At 49.8% G+C, this 20,516-nt stretch overlaps 1 protein-coding gene across 4 annotated transcripts in view; it reads right to left on the bottom strand.

Annotated features, from left to right (window-relative positions):
- Positions 1 to 4,206: 4,206 nt before the first annotated feature.
- The window catches only part of ubr2 (ubiquitin protein ligase E3 component n-recognin 2), a 37,515-nt gene continuing 21,205 nt past the window's right edge, over positions 4,207 to 20,516 (bottom strand). For 2 of the 4 annotated variants that reach the window (XM_061227536.1, XM_061227535.1), the window contains exons 27-47: positions 20,182 to 20,291; positions 18,881 to 18,961; positions 18,365 to 18,546; positions 17,347 to 17,546; positions 17,133 to 17,226; positions 16,226 to 16,384; positions 13,859 to 13,950; positions 13,615 to 13,693; positions 12,959 to 13,107; positions 12,732 to 12,787; positions 12,354 to 12,450; positions 11,799 to 11,866; positions 11,355 to 11,490; positions 11,120 to 11,216; positions 9,254 to 9,384; positions 8,578 to 8,686; positions 8,034 to 8,090; positions 7,491 to 7,568; positions 7,214 to 7,384; positions 6,352 to 6,453; positions 4,207 to 6,107 (exon numbers count right to left, since the gene is read on the bottom strand). In XM_061227536.1, the coding sequence (XP_061083520.1) occupies positions 5,966 to 6,107; positions 6,352 to 6,453; positions 7,214 to 7,384; positions 7,491 to 7,568; positions 8,034 to 8,090; positions 8,578 to 8,686; positions 9,254 to 9,384; positions 11,120 to 11,216; positions 11,355 to 11,490; positions 11,799 to 11,866; positions 12,354 to 12,450; positions 12,732 to 12,787; positions 12,959 to 13,107; positions 13,615 to 13,693; positions 13,859 to 13,950; positions 16,226 to 16,384; positions 17,133 to 17,226; positions 17,347 to 17,546; positions 18,365 to 18,546; positions 18,881 to 18,961; positions 20,182 to 20,291 (2,390 nt within the window). In that variant the 3' untranslated portion in view covers positions 4,207 to 5,965. Of the gene's footprint in view, positions 6,108 to 6,351; positions 7,385 to 7,490; positions 7,569 to 8,033; positions 8,091 to 8,577; positions 8,687 to 9,253; positions 9,385 to 11,119; positions 11,217 to 11,354; positions 11,491 to 11,798; positions 11,867 to 12,353; positions 12,451 to 12,731; positions 12,788 to 12,958; positions 13,108 to 13,614; positions 13,694 to 13,858; positions 13,951 to 16,225; positions 16,385 to 17,132; positions 17,227 to 17,346; positions 17,547 to 18,364; positions 18,547 to 18,880; positions 18,962 to 20,181; positions 20,292 to 20,516 lie in introns of all 4 variants that reach the window. The other 2 variants (XR_009706349.1, XR_009706348.1) reach the window with 1 other exon arrangement.

Here is a 20,516-nt window from a genome sequence, read left to right as displayed (position 1 = left end):
GTGGGTCCCCACCGCTGGGATTGAGACCACTCCCTCCCCATAGGAGCGACAGAGAGAGCCAAATCCTCTCACCTACCTCTCCAGCTATCAAAAGTGAACCAAAATCCTTCACATGGAAAAGAAAGAACAACCAAGCATGTGAAAACATTTATCGATAAAACTGTATACACACTGACCGAATTTTAAGAAGTATATTTCTAAAGAAAAAAAAAAATCCCAGATCTTATCAATTTGTACATTAATGTGAAGATTTTCTGTTTAAAATATCCCCTGTCTCTCCTCTGCCACACCCCCCGCTTTGCAGAATAGGGCCATATATAACAGCACAAGCCTGATAACACCCTCATCCTTTAAAAAAATACAAATGTTTTCATTCTACTTTTATACAAAAATTCTTAATCCTATTATACGTTTTTATAAGTGGATATATAACCCGATGGATGCACAGGCCATATGTATGAGTGTATGTGTGTGTGAGATGAACAAAACCCTGCTCAAGCTATGTTTTGAAACAGCTAGTAAATGGTTGACCAGTTAGACCAGCTCAAGCTATGTGTTGATACAGCTGGTAAGCTGTTATTTTAAGCAGGTCATAGCTAGAATTTTACACCAGGGAATGCATGGTCAGGTCACCTCCCTGAAGGCCTTCAACTGACCTTTCACTGTTAGTAGTGTCCGTGGGTAGTGGTCAGATCAGGGGGATGGTGACACAGATGACCGGGGTCTCTGAAGTGCGTCCTTAGGTCCAAACAATCAACAACCCCAGGCTAATCTCTTTTGGACGGAGGCATCAAGGGATGCCGAAGGTGACAGAAACATACTCACGGTCCGAGGCAGCTGTCGAACCAGAGTCCTCACCTTCCCCCCCCCCCCCAGTGGTCTCAGATAACATGACCCTGGGCAGATTGACAGCTGAGGCAGTCCCAGGAGAGAGCGGAAATGTGAAGCACATTTCTGTACACTTACAAAAAATGTGTGCTTCTCTCACACACACACACATACACTCGTGGTGCTGTCATCGGGTTATGCATCCGCTGGGTGCGAGAGGCAGGTTAACACAGCGTCTGTGCGGCCTTAACGCGCTGATGCCTGCTGGCATTCGGCTGTGTTCTGGGGACTAGCTTAAAGTTGAGTTTACGGAGAGATAGTTTAACCATCACTGTAGATGCTAACAGTTTAATTTTGTGAAAGATAAACAGAAGAGTGTAATGTCGCTAAATCTTAAAATAAGTTGTAAAGTCCTGTGTAACTTACGTTTTTCTCATTTTCTTCCTCTGTAATTTTGACAGGTAAACCCCGTGTCTGTAAGTTCTGACATTGGTTGAACAGTAATGTCTGTTTTTTTGTGGGTCAGCCACCTTGAGAGATAATCGATCCTGAGGGCGTCCTGTCTTGCATCACATTAATAATGAATCGTTTGTCAATAAAGCGACACAAGGCAGGACTATAAAAAATAAAATAACATTTAAAAAATGCAGAAACCACCACAGCAGAACTGCATTGTTCCACCACCAGTTTCAGCCGACAGAAGTAATTCCAGTTTGACAGGCTGTTGGGTGGGGTACTACCACCCCCTCATCCTTACCCTCTTTCTTTTGTAAATGTGGGGGTTCCCCTATCCAACAGGTGGAGTGAGCCCCCTATCCCAGGGTGACCTGGAGGTGCGTTTTCAGGGCTGGGGAGGAAGACGTTGGTATTGGCAGCTACACTTCCACGGGCCCAGTGGGGTGAGATCTAACCAAACCCTCCGTTTCACACCCTTCGCACCCTTCCCACCCCAAGCAGGGCGGTGGCATGCGCCTGGCAGGGGTCAACAAGGGGTGAGGGGCAGGGCTGCTGGTTCACCTAACCTTGGGCACTCCAGTAATCTCACCAAGCCAGCAGAGTTGCTTCCTGATAACAAAGGGCTGAGACTACTGAGAAATTGTTATTGTACTTATATATATATATACATAAAAATAAAATAATGTAAACTATTTGTTAATATAGATTATTTTTTCTAAATTCATAGCTAATCTCTAAAAAAAAAAAAAAATTGTAAATAGGTCACAATTTTTAGCAGCAAGTGATTTTCTTTGTGTCTGGTGTAGATGGTCTTCTTGTATACCTGAATAAAGGTTTAGTCATGTGTGATGTCCGCTCTTGCACTGTGGTCTGTTCCAATGTGTGGCGAGGAGGCATCCAACCGAGCTGGGTCAGGCTGCGATGCCTTGCCCGTTTTCCAAAGCCTTAAAAGAAGTGGGTAGAAATCTGGCACTCCATCAAAGCCCATCATGCAATGCAAGTCACCCCCAGGCAGTGTAACTGATACTCGAAAGGCCAACGTCATTAACCGGAGCTGAATTTGGTTATGTCCCACAGCAGAAAGGGCTTCTCCATTTCGTGGGAAACAGAACATGGCAGGGCAGGGCAGGGCAGGGGGGAGGCACACAGAAGAGGGGGAAGATCTAGGCAGCGGGGCAAAAAGAGGACGAGAGAAATGGGACACGGAGGGCAGCTGAGGGCGATATTAAGACCTCCTCCCTCCCTCGATGTGATCAGTGAGCTTTACACAAGGGTTCCTCTCACCGGGTGCAGCTACGGTGCTGGCGTGTAAATCCGTTAACTCCAACACGGACACAGCTAGCGTCAGTAGCAGAGGCATAGGACCCCATTGCCTGACACATACCACATAAGCACACAAACGGGCTCCAGTTTAAAAAAAAAAAAAAAACACCTGGCTGCAATAATGCAGACCTCCAGTTACATCAGCATGTACTGTGCTTACATCACCGCTACACTTAAATTACACGTTTAAATGAACACACAGCGACTGTAGGGGAGGAACAGGCTTTGCGATGCAGCCCTTTATTCCAGACATTTTAGGTTGGTTTGCGGTACGATTCGTATTCGGTTTCAGAGCAGTAAGGTGTATTTTGAGTTTTTACTTTCTGTATTTAAACATCGATCTCCAAAACTACCCAGCCGTAGCCGTAGCATCAAAGCGCTGGTAATGTCAGAGCAGCAGGTGGGCACACTCTTCACTGAAGGAAAAGGTGCGTTTGGAGAAGGCGCACAGGCTGTGTGACGCACAGCAAGGGCGGAAAGACCAGCTGGAGGCTAAGGAGGACGATGGCCTGGTACATTCTGTGGCCTGGAGCGCATAAACAGTGTCTGAAGAGGTAAGTCTCGGGGATTAGGGGATTAGCCTGTCAGGTAACACACCTCAGAGCAGGTGAGGGTGCTGAACGTTTATTACCTGTGCGGCTAATTCCAGTGACACGCATCAGTGACATCTTCTACACTGCGGAGTACTCGTTAAAGAGTACCGAGAGACTGAATATGTTCGGGAAACGTCCACACCCTGGCCAGTGTTCACATGCACGCTCCAGGGATTTAAGCAGGAAAAAAAGTGTGAGCGTGAAAAGTTGTCCTGGAGGAAATGTGTGCAATAAATTTCATGAAGTATTATTATGAATTTAAAACTGCTCTGTGCCTGGAATCAGGCATGGTGCCTGAGAACATTAAGCCCTGAAACGCCGTGACAGATACAGGGGAACTTGTGGGAAACGGTGGCTGCTCAACACCCTAAGAACTCAAACAGGAACTCCTCAGGTCTGAGGGGAACCCTTTGCCCCCATTCACCCTGTAAAGAAGACCGCGGTCTCTCCACCTGGCCAGCTGCACTCTCCAGCTTGGCCGCTGGCTTAATCCTCTTTGGCAGGTGACCCTGAGGAGGGTGCTGACCGCAGTCCGGGGGGGAGGGGGGGGTAGATGGGCAAATCTGTGGCACTGGGGACTGCTGCACAAAGCACCTGAGCTATTCTGGGCTGCTGAGTAACCAGGTCACACACAGCTCAGTGCACAGATGCACACACATATCCAGCCACACACTGCCACACAGCATATACACTCACTGATTACGAACACCCGTACACCTACATATACACGCAAATTATCTAATCGGCCAATGGTGTGGCAGCAGTGCAATGCATAAAATCAGGCAGATACGGGTCAGGAGCCTCAGTTAATGTTCACATTCCGATGGGATAAAGTACTTAAAAGTGCTCACTGAGTGCATATAGAGGTGATGTGGAAGGCGGGGAAGTACTTACTCACAGCATGTACTGTATACACCTCTCCAAATGCTGTGTGGGTGTGTGCACATGGATATGCGTGTATGCATAACGTACCCGGCGTAACAAGACCAGCCGACATCAGAACCTCTTGCTTTTTAATGCATTTATTTATTTATTTGTTTTACAATATAGTACACTGTACCCATTTATACAAGAATTCACATATTAACAAGTCTGTTCATTACATGTGGTGATAACGTATCCTCAATACTGGAAGCTTATCAGAAAGGTCGGTGGGCGGGATTTGTTACCGAGAGAAAATATTTACTGGAGAACATACTCCCTTCAGATATAGTTACAAATGAGAGTGTGTTGTGTGTGTGTGTGTGTGTGTGTTTGGGGGGGGGTATCTGTGGGGTGTATGCATGTGTATATAAAATGTGCCATCTCTGTATGAAATGTGTTACCGTGGCTGGGTGTCTGCATACTGACCCCACAGTCTGAGGGACCCAAGGATATATAAGGGACCTTGTATGAAAGCAGTGACATTACTGCAAGAAGCCAATTGAAGCACTGAGGACTGATCGCTATGGAAACAAACTGAAAACCCCCCAAAATGTCTAAATAATAGGATATATTTCGATATTTCTCTGCTTCCTGGTGCAGAAACCAGCATACGAGCTAAGTCCACGTTGAAAAATACAAAACGACAAGCAAACAAACAGAAGCACATTAAATTAATATTAACTCATGTGTCCAAACCCCCCCCCCCCAAACCCCCCAGTTCTGTGCGGGATATAAGAATTCATTTAAATAACAAGTGTTATGAAACGTAAAAAGAAACTACAAAAACACAAAAAGCCCGAAAACGGAATACATACAGGAAACACACACACACACACACACACACACACATATATGCACACACAGGCACGCGCGCACACACACATCCCACGTGGAAATGACTTGGATACAGACCCTTTCGGTCCGTTATCAGAGTAGATGGATGCTGTACATGAGGGAGCAGTTCAGCGGTTCCGGAGGGGGGGGGGGGCATTGCTCTAATCTCCCCAACCATACAAACACACAGGTACTCACACACCTTACAGAAAACAAGTCAAATCAGACACACATTGAGAAGGTAGAAACGAAACGTTCAAACCATGTCCACTCACTGACACACACACACACACACACACACACGCGCAGACAGACACACAGACACACACACCCCTACCTCCAGGAGTCTGTACCTTGGCTTGTTTTCGCTGAAGGTGGTGTATTTGGGGTTCCTTAAAGACACGCGGCTCGCTGTGTTAAAGTGCAGTAAGTGTGTGTGCTGGGAGGGGACAGTCCTCCCCCCCCGAGCTGGAGTCTCCACATACAAAACACTCGCCTGCAAAGTGCAGAGCCACAGGCTGACCTGACGGGGGCGCCATCGCAGCGCCGTCTCCGTCCAAACCAGGCTTCCACACACGCCGAGAAAAAAATTGTGCTTGCCCAAAATCACCAGTATCGTTTCGTTTAAAACGGCGATTAATAACTCAACACTTAAGCCATCTATCCTAGAAATAACTTAAGAGAATATGAAATGAAGAAGCAGAAATGAAATGGCTCGTCTGCGTATTTCATGTTGCATTGGAGCTGGCCACTCGCACAGCTCAACGCATGTCTATATGCTTTATATACTTAAATGAGGAAACAAAGAGAAACGCAAAGAAAAGGTAAACTACATGCATTAACCCCCTCTCAGAAAGAGCAGGAGAGGGGCACGGAGCTAGGGTCACGCTGCCAAAAATGGGACCTTGGTCCCGCCTGCGTGACCCCTGGTCTGAGAGCAAGATCGTCCAATCGCAGGCCTGGGCCTGGGCTGGTGGGCGTGGCCTTCGGGCAGGGTCAGCGTGACATCACAAGTGCTGCCAGTCGATGCCCACCAGCGTCTGGTTGGCCTCCTGGGCGTGGCCGATCTCCTCTGTGATGCTGTGCTGCCGCCAGAGCTTCTGGATCTTTCTGTATCTCTCCCGACAGAGGTGCAGAGGATTCCCCCGTCTGAGAGAGAGGGGGGAGAGAGGGAGAGAGTATGAGAGGGAGAGAGTATGAGAGAGAGAGAGAGAGAGAGAGAGAGAGAGAGAGAGAGCTGTACACAGTAGAACAGATAGAGAGAAGCTGAACAATACAGAACACAGAGATGGATGAAAATGGGGACAGTTTAAATCTACTGAAAGTGGAAGACTGGTTGAACAGGGAGAGGGAGAGGGAGAAAGAGGGGACCCTACAGAAAACAGCAGCTCACCTGAGGCCCTGGTCTGTCTCGCCGTAGTCGTCCAGGTAAGGAGGGGCGTAGAAACAGCCTTTCGTTTTCCCAGCCAGGAACAGCACCTGGCTCTCTCTGACCCTGGAGCAGCAACAGACCCACGTACAGACATGCACAGACCAGCGTACAGACCCATATACAGAGATGCACAGGCCCAAATACAGACCCACATAGAGACATGCACAGACCAGCGTACACACCCATCTCCAGATATGCACAGGCCCATGTACAGACCCACGTACAGACATGTGCTGGCCCATGTACAGACCCACGTACAGACATGTACTGACCCGCATACAGACATGCACAGACCAACGTAGAGGTAGTAGAGGGGTTTCTGGGATAGTGAAAGGATTTCTGGGACAGTGGAGGTAGTATTATTATTATTTAATTTATTTTAGTAGAGGAGTCTATGGGATAGTGGAGGTAGTAGAGGGGTTTCTGGGATATGGGAGGTAGTAGAAGGGTTTCTGGGACAGAGGAGGTAGTAGAGTGGTTTCTGGGATAGTGGAGGTAGTAGAAGGGTTTCTGGGACAGAGGAGGTAGTAGAGTGGTTTCTGGGATAGTGGAGGTAGTAGAGGGGTTTCTGGAATATGGGAGGTAGTAGAGGGGTTTCTGGGATAGTGGAGGTAGTAGAGGGGTTTCTGGCATATGGGAGGTAGTAGAGGGGTTTCTGGGATAGTGGAGGTAGTAGAGGGGTTTCTGGCATATGGGAGGTAGTAGAGGGGTTTCTGGGATAGTGGAGGTAGTAGAGGGGTTTCTGGGATAGTGGAGGTAGTAGAGGGGGATCATAGCTAAGCTGGCGTCAGGCCGCTGAGGGAGCTGGCCCAGGTGTGGGTACCTGAGGAAGATGCCGACCCCGGCCCCGCAGGTGAAGGTGTGGCCGGTGCAGGCTCCCACGTCCTCCCCCTCCAGCTCCGTTTGGCAGCAGTAGCTCTGGGAGCAGAGCATGGCCCCGCACACCAGGCACAGCGTGGGGGCGCGAGACTTCTCCCCCCCAGACTTAGGGCACCTGGGCAGGGGGACACAAGCGCACTCAGCACCCTCGTTCCAGCCCATCGGTGAAAAAAACAACACTGTCAGTTACACGGAGCACCGTCGCGGGCGGTGGGACTCACGCGAAGCACGAGGCCTGGTTGATGAGGGCGCTGTAGTCGTCCGGAAGGTCGATCAATCGGTTCGACTCCCGGGGAAAGCTGGAGGTGCAGATAAAAGAAGAAAACCTGGTCAGCCTTCAACCCACCCAAACACAAAGTAAAGACATGTTTTTAAAAAAGCACACAGCACAAGACAGGTTTCTTTAGTAGCTACTTAAGATGAACTTCTTGATTTTAACACATTTATCAATGTGTTTTGCCTCGTATGGTCTTCTTCAGGAAGCATATTTTGATTCATCACTGCTAGATTGGTCAAAACTAGCCTACTAAAGAGCACTTGGCCATATCCATTGTGGTTTAAGAACCGTACACCTGTATACAGCACTTAATGTATGTTTTCTGTCTCTATGCCCAGTAATAAAGAGAGACCATATTTGTCTCAGCAGAAACTGGCTGCTGGCCTCTTACTGTGTGGTTCAGGGACATTGAAGGACCACGACAAAGCTCCAGGTGTCTGGTTGTGTTTAGGGTCAGTGCCACAGGGGCGAAGGGAAGGGAACTCACCTCACGACAGGTCCGCTGCCCTGGAGACACTCCCGCACCCCTGAGTGAGAGCACCACCTACAGGAAAGGAGGACACAGCGCACATATTCACGCACTAAAAACAACTGCAGCAACGGACACCGGCTTATTTCATGTGCGCTAATCTCAGTTGCGTGTGAAAAACAGAGGGGCAGAGAGGGATTAGCAGCAGGAGAGAGGATAGAGGGGGTGGGGGCGCGGGGGGAATTAAGCCTGTGCGAGAGGAGAGGGGGGTGGGGAACGTGGAGGTCATTTTTAGGGCAGAGGGCGGAGAAAGGACAGTGTGGAGCAGTGGTCCTCACTCCTGGTCCTGGAGAGCCGCAGGGCGTGCCGGCTTTTGTTGTTACTTAACTTACCAATTAACTTACACGGTTAACTCGCTTCACGCGGTTTCTCGGGTCTGAATTGGCTGCTGATATTACACCCTGCGGCCCTCCAGGACCAGGAGCGAGGACCATTGGTGTAGACTAACGGAAAAGGGTTCGCAGGGTAATCCATGCGCAGGGTAACAGGACGGAAGGGGTACCATTGCAGCAGAGGGTCCAGCAGGTCTCTGTGGCTGTGGTAGAGCTGCAGCAGGTTGGAGGGAAGGCAGAGATATCCACACAGCTGCTCCCAGTGACACGGGCCCACAACTGGAGAGAGAGAGAAAAACACATGTGAGCCTTCAGTGTGACTATGTGTATAATGACAGGGCATGGAGGGAGAGAGAAAGCGTGTCTATAAGTGCAATAAATGTGAACAAGTCCGTCACAGGAGTGAGGGGGCCTGTCAGGGTGCATGTTGCGTTAGGGTACGGGAATTCAAGTCTGTTCCATCTGTGCTTATCAGCTTGTGTGTATGTATGTGTGTGTGTGTGTATATACGCGTGTGTATCCATGTGTGTATGTGCGTGTGTGTACGTGTGTGAGTGCTTGTGGGGACTCACTGTGCACCTCTGTTGAGTGCGTGTGTATATGTGTGTGTATCCATGTGTGTGAGTGTGTGTGTGAGTGAGTGTGTGTGTGTGTGTGTGAGAGAGAGTGTGTGCGTGCACGTGGGGACTCACTGTGCACCTGTGTTGAGTATGTATGTGTGTATGCGTGTACCCATGTGTGTGTATGTGTATGTGTGTGTATCCATGTCTGAGTGTGTGTGTGCGTGCGTGCGTGCGTGCGTGTGTATGTGTGTGTGTGTGTGTGTGTGTGTGTGTGGGGACTCACTGTGCAGCTCTGGGGGAGGGGGCACCCCGTTGAGGTGGTGGAAGAAGAGTGCGGAGGCCCTCAGGTACGGCAGGATGCCCGTCTTCACACAGAGCCACAGGTGCCAGCCTGAGCCCGCCTCACGCAGGGCACTGCAACGAGCACAGGGTCACTTACACACACTCACTCACAGGGTCACTTACACACACTCACTCACAGGGTCACTTACACACTCACAGGGTCACTTACACACACTCACAGGGTCACTTACACACACTCACAGGGTCACTTACACACACTCACAGGGTCACTTACACACTCACAGGGTCACTTACACACACTCACATGGTCACTTACACACACTCACACACAGGGTCACTTACACACACTCACACACACTCACAGGGTCACTTACACACACTCACACACAGGGTCACTTACACACACTCACACACACTCACAGGGTCACTTACACACACTCACACACAGGGTCACTTACACACACTCACACACACTCACAGGGTCACTTACACACACTCACAGGGTCACTTACACACACTCACAGGGTCACTTACACACACTCACAGGGTCACTTACACACACTCACAGGGTCACTTACACACACTCACAGGGTCACTTACACACACACACAGGGTCACTTACACACACTCACAGGGTCACTTACACACACTCACAGGGTCACTTACACACACTCACAGGGTCACTTACACACTCATACACACAGGGTCACTTACACACACTGACAGGGTCACTTACACACTCATACACACAGGGTCACTTACACACACTCACACACAGGGTCACTTACACACACTTACACACAGGGTCACTTACACACACTCACAGGGTCACTTACACACACTCACACACCCATATCCACACACACTCACAGGGTCACTTACACACACTCACACACAGGGTCACTTACACACTCATACACACAGGGTCACTTACACTCACACACAGGGTCACTTACACACACTCACAGGGTCACTTACACACTCATACACACAGGGTCACTTACACTCACACACAGGGTCACTTACACACACTCACAGGGTCACTTACACACACTCACAGGGTCACTTACACACACTCACAGGGTCACTTACACACACTCACAGGGTCACTTACACACTCACAGGGTCACTTACACACTCACAGGGTCACTTACACACACTCACACACAGGGTCACTTACACACTCATACACACAGGGTCACTTACACTCACACACAGGGTCACTTACACACACTCACAGGGTCACTTACACACTCATACACACAGGGTCACTTACACACACTCACAGGGTCACTTACACACACTCACAGGGTCACTTACACACACTCACAGGGTCACTTACACACACTCACAGGGTCACTTACACACACTCACAGGGTCACTTACACACTCACAGGGTCACTTACACACTCACACACAGGGTCACTTACACACACTCACACACAGGGTCACTTACACACACTCACACACAGGGTCACTTACACAGACTCACACACAGGGTCACTTACACACACTCACACACAGGGTCACTTACACACACACACACACACACACACACACACAGGGTCACTTACACACACACACACACACACACACAGGGTCACTTACACACACTCACACACCCATACCTGCACACTCGCACTCACACACTCACACACTCACCCATATCCATACACACACACACACACACACACACACACATATCCACACACACCCATACCCACACACGCACACACACACTCACCCATATCCACACACACACACACACACACACACACACACACACAGACACACCCATACCCACACACCCACACAGAGTAACCTTGTTAGTCACTGTCCCTCTTACCTGCCCAGGTGAGTCCTGAGAAGGTTATAGAGGTGGCAAACTCCCTCCTCTACCTCATCATCTCCACCCCCACTCTCCTGCTCCATAGTCGTTTCCACTGTGGAGAGAGAGACACACACAGACACACAGACACACAGACACACAGACACACACACACACACACACACACAGAGTTACTAACAGTTCTTCAGAAGCTCAGTTTCAGGCTCACGGCTCGATGAGACGGCAGTCTCACCTGGCACAGACGTGAGCAGGATCTGGACGATGTGCGCCACGGTGACCAGGTGAAACAGGTGCAGCTGGGCGCCGTCCACACTCAGCCCTGAGGAGTCCTGGCAGTGGACCGAGCGGTACGAGAGCACCACACCCACCTGACACACAGAGAGAGAGAGGGAGGGACAACAGTTACTGCTGAGGAAATGAGTCTTATATTTCTGTGAGGTAAAAGGCGTTAAAGTGAGTGAAGGTGACAGTGAGACTGGTTCTGAGAGCCAGGCTGAGGGGCCACACTGGGCCTGGGACACCCAGGCGTGTGTGTGTGTGTGTGTGTGTGTGTGTGTGTGTGTGTGTGTGTGTGTGTGTGTGTGTGTGTGTGTGTGTGTGTGTGTGTGTGTGTGTGTGTGTGTGTGTGTGTGTGTGTGTGTGTGTGTGTGTGTGTGTGTGTGACTGGGGGCCTCACCAGCAGGTGGAACATGTCCACATCCAGGATACTGGGAGAGCTCTCCACCTGCGGGTCTGGAATCAGCGCTGTGGGTAGAAGACTCTGCGTCAGCTTTAGCACGCAGTGAAGGATATTTTAACTTTTTAACATCACATCCAGTTTGTGATGACCCTTCCACTTTAAAATCGCAGGCATAGCGCATTGTGAATGAAGTTTATAAAAATGATCTGCTCATTAATACAGGTTCTGGAAGCATAACATTGCTGTACAGCAGGGATCAGCAACTCCCAGTCCTCGAGGGCCAAGAACTGCTGCCTTTCCACCCTCCCTTCATCTGGGAGTCAGGCGTGAAGACAGTCTCTCCAATCATTACCCAGGAGAAAAGAAAACCAGGGCTGGATTTGGATTTGAGGGCCAGAGTTGATCATCCCTGCTGTACAGGGTTCTCTCCAGAGTTGATCATCCCTGCTGTACAGGGTTCTCGGGGGTTAGTCGAAGCCCAACACAAACATGGGCGTGAACCCAGGCTGGGCCAGATGGGGTGAGGTCGGATGTTTCCGGGCTGAGGCTCACCTGCTAACAGCCTGATGAAGTGGCCCTGCACAGAGGGCAGAGAGGAGGCGGTCCAGCAGGCCGACCCAAACCGGGCCAGCGACCTCAGACAGTCCTCCTACAGACAGAGGGTCAGCTTCACTCGCAGGGTCACAGACTTACAGTACAGAACAATACCCTACCTCGACCCTGTGCTCTGCCTCCTATGTCTGTTTCACTCATTTCCCAATCCCTTTCTTCTCTCATTCAATCCTGCTTTAATCTGCTCCATTCTTCTCCTCCATATCCCTCCCCCTCTTCCCTCTACACATTCTCTGCATGCCCGACCCCCACCACTCCCATTATAAGATACTTCCTGTTTGACTTATCCTCAAACAGGAAGTGATGTAGGCAGGTTACCTGTCGGCAGGGTAAGCTCCCGAATAAAGGCTTCTCCTCGTCCACCAGCAGTCGCTCTGAAACCCACAGAGACAGCACTTAGCAACTGTTGAGTTTCCCAGGCAACAGAGTCCTAGCAACCATTCCTTCTAATGAAGGGTGCGCGCGTGTGGGGAGGGTAAAGAGGGTTAATGAGCGACACTGATTGGACGGCGCAGGCGAGGGGAGGAGTGAGGGGCGAACCTCACCGATGGATTGGATGGTATAGGCACAGCTGCCCCAGCACATGATGGGGACCCGGGGGTCCTGCTCGTTGGGGTGCACTTTAAGGCCAACTTTGTAGGTCGCCGTCCCGAACGTGGTCAGCATCTCCTTGATCGTGGCGGAGTAAGGGTTCCTGCGGGACAGGGTTTGGAAAAGACCATCCATGTCACCATCCCTCACGCTTTTTTTATCCAGCACTAGGTAACCGGCTGCAGAACCCTCCCTCTGGCTGATGTCAGTACAGCTACTCCTGTCCTTTACCCACAATGCAACAACACTGAGAGACTAAGAGAGACCGTGTGACACTGAGGGAGACTTCTACAGAGACTTCACTACGCTATAGGGCGGCCTGTAGCGTAGTGGCGAAGGTAAATGACTGGGACATGCAAGGTCGGTGGTTCTAATCCCGCCCCACGTAAGATCCGCACAGCCGTTGGGCCCTTGAGCAAGGCCCTCAACCCTGCATTGCTCCAGGGGAGGATTGTCTCCTGCTTTGTCTAATCAACTGTACGTCGCTCTGGATCAAATGCCAATAACATAACATAACTTCTATGGACACTCCGTGACCGACGCAGACTGTAAGAGCTTGTATGAGACTGTGTGAGTGGGGTTCTATCCAGGCTCACTAAGGAGGACTTACTTAGGAGTCTGGTCAGGTCTGAAGCCCTCTGGAGAAGCACAGTCTTCCAGAGGGTCAGCGTCATCGACAGCTCCTGCACCTGAAAGCACAGCCGTGACCACACCGTTACACACACACACACACACACACACACACACACACACACACACAAACACTTATGCACGCATGCACACATTCACATGCACACACACACCATGACCAAAGTAGTGGTCCTGGTTGTTTTTATTTATGGTCAGATGCTCACTGGTTGGCTTGAGCTTTCTGTGGGCAGAGTGGAGGGCCTTGACCTGTTGGCCAATGGTCTTTAGCCACTGAGTCAGGCCAGGCTGCTCACAGCTGGGAGGAGAGAGAGAGAAACAGAGAGAGAGAGAGAGAGACCGGGGGGGGGGGCAAGTGAACACTTATTATGTTGCAGACACAGTCATACTTTGTCGCACAGCGTTGATTGGACTGCCAGATGGAACACTGAAATTTGCTGTCAAGGCTAATGTAAACATCAGCTGTTTGGCATTTTGTTGCCATAGAGACAACAGAACCGTCATTGCAGACCTTAGACAAAGTAAAAGTGCTTTCAATTTCGTCATACAACTGGGTTGTGCGACGAGTATAAATCAGGATTTTTTTGCTCTATAAAAACAAAACATTCACCTGAATGAAGATTATTATTACACAATACCTTTAATATAAGGCAGAAATGATAGAAGCAAACAAGAATTCTGTTTTAATGTTTAGGCAATTGCACACACCTCCAACAAAAAATAAAAAAATAAAAAAATAAAAAAATAAAAAAATAAAAAAATAAAAAAATAAAATAAAATAAAATAAAATTGGCCCTCGTCCTTATCTTTGTTGTACAGGTAGCAGTTCAAATTGTACTTCCCTCTAGGGTCTTTCAGCGAACTTATCCCTGGTTATGGATATGCACTTTGTTGTACGTCGCTCTGGATAAGAGCATCTGCCAAATGCCAATAATGTAAAGTACTTATTTCATGAAGAAAAAAAAACTGCTTTTCACCGAGCAGTTATAAAAAGGAATTAAGCACTACAACCTGCAAATAAAGGAGGTTCTTAGTAACAGGATTAAGAAGCAGGCTTAGCGGAGGTGACATTAATGCTCTGTGAACCTGCATAAAGGGAGAGTGGTATTAGCCTTATCCGCAGGGGAAAGGGGTGCGGGAGCACAGGTTAGCGCTCGGGATTACAGGGGGTTTCTGGGCAAACGCTGACCACAGGTGGCTGCAGGGTCGGGGGAGGATTAGCACATTAAATTAGGATTTCATAGTGAATGAGGGGGGGAAAAGGCTACCTGGAGGTGTAAAAACCTCTACCCTGCTTTTTCCACACTTAAAAAAAAGAAAAAATTAAATCCATGTTCACACACTGACAGGATTTTAATTTCGGTGAGTTTAGTTTTCATGCCTCAGAACCAGCGGTGATTAAACCCCGCCACTCGAACAAACCCGCCAATTTGACTTTTAACCGCAGCCGGCTTTCGAAATGAATGTTTTCATAAAGTCAGCGGCAGGAAGAAAAGCTCAAATTAGCCCTTTAAGATAATTCATATTTGCAGATAATATGGGAACTGCGGGGAAACGCTTGACAATGTCAGGGCACGCTGATGGCTTTCTGGCAGCCGGGAGCCACACAGGGCTTCCCCCCCCCCCTCAGTGCCGTACGAGCTGGGCGCCATTCCCAGATTATTCCAGAAGGGCCGGCGTGCGTTCTGTTCCTGTCACAACCAATTACCCTGGCACTCCCAGCCACGTTATCCCACGTTATTCCAATAGCTGGAGACAATTACAGCGACGCATGTACGGAGTGGCGAACCGAGCTGAAACATGTCGGTGTCAGGCGCCTGTGAGGGCTTCCGCTGTAAGCCGTCATTTTATGACTGCTTCTTATTACCACTTGAGTGTTTTCGTTTAAAAATACAAAAGAAAAGAGAATTACTAAAATTAAGGAATTAAGAATGAAGACTGACAGTGCTCTGGCATTCGGCTTTCAACGGCAATCATAAAACCGAAAATCTGTTGCGTGCTATGAGCGACTCGCTGATTCGAACAAATCGCTGTGTTCTGCTGCAGGGAGGAGGACTCCAGAGAGGTCAGTGACTGGCAGCGAGGCTAGGTCCGCCCATTCCCTCTGCTAGTAGTTTGTACTGTAGCATTTTTGGGAACGGAGGTGTGGGGTTTTTAGGGTACAGGGGGGTGGGCATTACCTGCCATGATGGGTTTTGGGGGTGACAGGGTTTGGGGGTTACCTGGCGGGGCCCTTGGACAGGGGCAGGAGGGGGATGATGGGTTTTGGGGGTGACAGGGTTTGGGGGTTACCTGGCGGGGCCCTTGGACAGGGGCAGGAGGGGGATGATGGGTTTTGGGGGTGACAGGGTTTGGGGGTTACCTGGCGGGGCCCTTGGACAGGGGCAGGAGGGGGATGATGGGTTTTGGGGGTGACAGGGTTTGGGGGTTACCTGGCGGGGCCCTTGGACAGGGGCAGGAGGGGGATGATGGGTTTTGGGGGTGACAGGGTTTGGGGGGTTACCTGGCGGGGCCCTTGGACAGGGGCAGGAGGGGGATGATGGGTTTTGGGGGTGACAGGGTTTGGGGGTTACCTGGCGGGGCCCTTGGACAGGGGCAGGAGGGGGATGACTGTATTGCTGAGGCACTCGCACAGGGGGCAGAGGAACTCTCCGTTCTCCACGTCGTAACTGGTGTGCACACGCAGACGCTGCTGCCGCCTCTGCTCCTTAGCCTGCACCGCCTCAAAGTACCTACAGACACGATATCAACATTAATATCAACATTAATATCCTGCACCGCCTCAAAGTACCTACAGACACGATATCAACATTAATATCCTGCACCGCCTCAAAGTACCTACAGACACGATATCAACATTAATATCAACATTAATATCCTGCACCGCCTCAAAGTACCTACAGACACGATATCAACATTAATATCCTGCACCGCCTCAAAGTACCTACAGACACGATATCAACATTAATATCAACATTAATATCCTGCACCGCCTCAAAGTACCTACAGACACGATATCAACATTAATATCAACATTAATATCCAGCACAGCCTCAAAGTACCTACAGACATGATATCAACATTAATATCAATATCAACATTAATATCCTGCACAGCCTCAAGGTACCTATAGACACGATATCAACATTAATATCAACATTAATATTCAACATAGCCTCAAAGTACCTATAGACACGATATCAACATTAATATCCAGTCTCTCTGTGCTCCAATCTGTGTCCACTATCGCATTCCCCCCTTGCAGTTGTGTCAATCCATCTGCTGCCCAACTGTCCACCTGTCTGTCAGTCAGTACGTCCATGTCTGTCTGTCTGTCTGTCTGTCTGTCTGTCTGTCTGTCTGTCTGTCTGTCTGTCTGTCTGTCTGTCTGTCTGTCTGTCTGTCTGTCTGTCTGTCTGTCTGTCTGTCTGTCTGTCTGTCTGTCTGTCTGTCTGTCTGTCTGTCTGTCGTCATGCTCACCTCTGCCAGCAGTGAGAGTGCATGATGTGGCCACAGCTGCCCGTGTGCGTTCCAAAGGACAGGTCAGGGTGCATGAAGAGAGGGTCGTACTTTTCTGTAACAGAGAAACACACGTGTGTGTGTAAGACCCACAGACATAAACAACACAACAGCCCTGCCCCGGGGAAGAGGCCCGAGGAGCTGACGGCGCTGTAGGGAGGCGCAGGGGGCTCACCCGGGTCGTGGGGCGGTCTGCGGCGGTTCTTGGCCATGACGGTGGAGCGCTGGACGAAGGCTGCCAGCACCATGGCACGCCCGTCCGCCCGGACCTCCTGCTCCTCCTGACACAGGATGCAGGTCACCATCTGACGCTTCTCACACACGCGCGTGCGGCGAGGACCCACACACACCAGCGCCGCGTCGGGAGAGGTAGGGCTGGAGGAGCGACATGCACGCACACACGCACACACGTACACGCATGCACACACACGTGTGCACACACACAGACCATACACCATACACACACCATACACACACACACAGACAGACACGCACACACACACACGCACACACGCACGCACGCACACAGACAGACACACACACACACACACAGGCACACACAGGCACACACAGGCACACACACGCACACACACGCACACACACGCACACACACAGGCACACACACAGGCACACACACAGGCACACACACAGGCACACACACAGGCACACACACAGGCACACACAGGCGCACACAGGCGCACACAGGCGCACACAGGCGCACACAGGCGCACACACAGACACGCACACACAGACACGCACGCACACACACACCATACACCATACACACAGCTTTAGCCAGGCTGCAGGGCTGAAGCAATATACACGCAAGTAACTGTAGGAATGGCATGGAGTGTGTGTGCCTGTGCTACAGGTGTGTGTATAGTCTGCTAAAGGTGTTTGGATACCAGGGTATGTGAGACATGCGTCTTTGGGTAGGTGTTGTAAAGGTGTGTAGTACAAGTGTATATTACAGGTACATGGATACCATGCCCCAGGTGACATGTGCGTGGGGTACTTCTGTAGTACAGGTGTGTGGTACAGGTGTGTGGGTACTTGTGCTACAGGTGACGTGTGTGTGCGGGTAGTTGTGTAGTACAGGTGTGTGGTACAGGTGTGTGGGTACTTGTGCTACAGGTGACGTGTGTGTGCGGGTAGTTGTGTAGTACAGGTGTATGGTACAGGTGTGTGGGTACCTGTGTTCCAGAGAGGTAGAGGTAGAGGCCTCCAGCTCCTCCAGGCTCTGCTGGAAGAGCTCCTTGTTCTCGTTGATGAAGTGTCTCTGCATCTCCGACATCTGCGCCATGATCTTCTCCCTGCGCAGACGAGCCATCTCCGCTTTCCGCTTCCGCTCCGCCTTGTCCTTATCCCGCAGGGTCTGCAGGGGGCGCCAGAGCACATAGCACTATACCAGGGGTGCGCTACAGGTAATCTCAATCACCGCTCTCCCAATCCAGTTTAAAGCTAATCTGTGACAATATCAAACCGGTTTGATTCTATCCCAAGCCTTGAGGCATGGCCTGTATAGTGCCTGACCCCCTGTGACCATAGCCTGTGACTATGTGCGTAGTGTGAGTGTTTCTAGGATGGAAATACCAGCCATTCTTGTAAGAACTGCCCATTAAATTCGAGATTTTTAGCTGTGTAGCACACACGGTTCACACACACACACACACACGCAGAACACCAGGCCGTTTCCCCACAGCTCTCACCTCTTCCTGACTCTGGCCCCCGCTCTCTGACACCGGGCTGGTGGCTGTGCGCTTCCGCAGCGTCTTAATGCTGGACACCGTCTGCAGGGGGCGACAGAGCACCACACTCAGATCATCACACTGTACAGGACTATTTAAACACCATTCAGAACATCACACTGTACAAGACTATGTAAACACACCATTCAGAACATGACACTGTACAAGACTATTTAAACACACCATTCAGAATGTGACACGGTACAAGACTATGTAAAGACACCATTCAGAACATGACACTGTACAAGACTATTTAAACACACCATTCAGAATGTGACACTGTACAAGACTATTTAAACACACCATTCAGAATGTGACACTGTACAAGACTATGTAAACACACCATTCAGAACATGACACTGTACAAGACTATTTAAACACACCATTCAGAATGTGACACTGTACAAGACTATGTAAACACACCATTCAGAACGTGACACTGTACAAGACTATTGAATTCCACCATTCAGAATGTGACACTGTACAAGACTATGTAAACACACCATTCAGAACGTGACACTGTACAAGACTATTGAATTCCACCATTCAGAATGTGACACTGTACAAGACTATTTAAACACACCATTCAGAACATGACACTGTACAAGACTATTGAATTCCACCATTCAGAACGTGACACTGTACACAGTACAAGACTCAGCGCAGCCTCACATAAATCAGTGTGGCCTGAACTGTATCAATGTCACTACACTGTAGTATCCATCAAGGTGAATTTTAGATGTAATATCCCATTGTCCACATTGGACAGAATAGATAAATGTACACCTTGTTTTGGCTTTGCAACATTGCAAAACCCAAATCAGAATATCTCCACTCCCCTGCTGCCAAACAATTATGTTACACAAATGAAGCTTCTCCAGATAGAGTACAGTTCAGAGGAGGTACGTTAGAAACATTCACTGGGTACTACAGATTTGCAAACTCTGCTGCCCTCTCGTGTCTATAGTAGGTAGTGACATCTTCTCTACCAGGGATCACCTAGTGTCAGGACAATTACATAGAGAGCAAAACCGTTTGATTGGCTGAAAGAAGTCGAAAAGATCGAAAGCTCAGTGTCGATACACCCATTATTATTCACAATTATTATTAACTCATTCTCCCATCACTACGGTCAGTGCAAGAACATGCTAGTGCAAAACACAACTGGTGAAAGCTCTGGGTCTGTTGCAATGTGAAACCCTGTAGCTGATGACAATGATGATGATGGTGATGGTGGTGGTGGTGAGGAAGGCGGGGCGTACCCGCAGGATCCAGCGGATCATGTCCTTGTGCACCTCCAGGTGGGGGGCGTTCTGCAGGGTCTCCAGGAGGGCCAGGATGCTGGGCGTGTTACTGGGGGCTTCCCCGGGTCCTGAGAGAGACCACACATTAAGAGAGACAAACAGAGTATACACATGCACACAGATGCACGCACACACGCACGCACACATGCACACACGCACGCGCACACACGCGCGCACACACACACACACGCGCGCGCACACACGCGCACACACGCGCACACACACACGCACACACACACGCACACACACGCACACACGCGCACACACGCGCGCACACACACGCGCACACACGC

The sequence above is a fragment of the Conger conger genome, chromosome 18, assembly GCF_963514075.1.
Source record: "Conger conger chromosome 18, fConCon1.1, whole genome shotgun sequence".
Classification (NCBI taxonomy): Eukaryota; Metazoa; Chordata; class Actinopteri; order Anguilliformes; family Congridae; genus Conger; species Conger conger.
The sequence above is the reverse complement of the archived record's forward strand: the minus strand, read 5'-3'. Positions and strand labels throughout refer to the sequence as shown.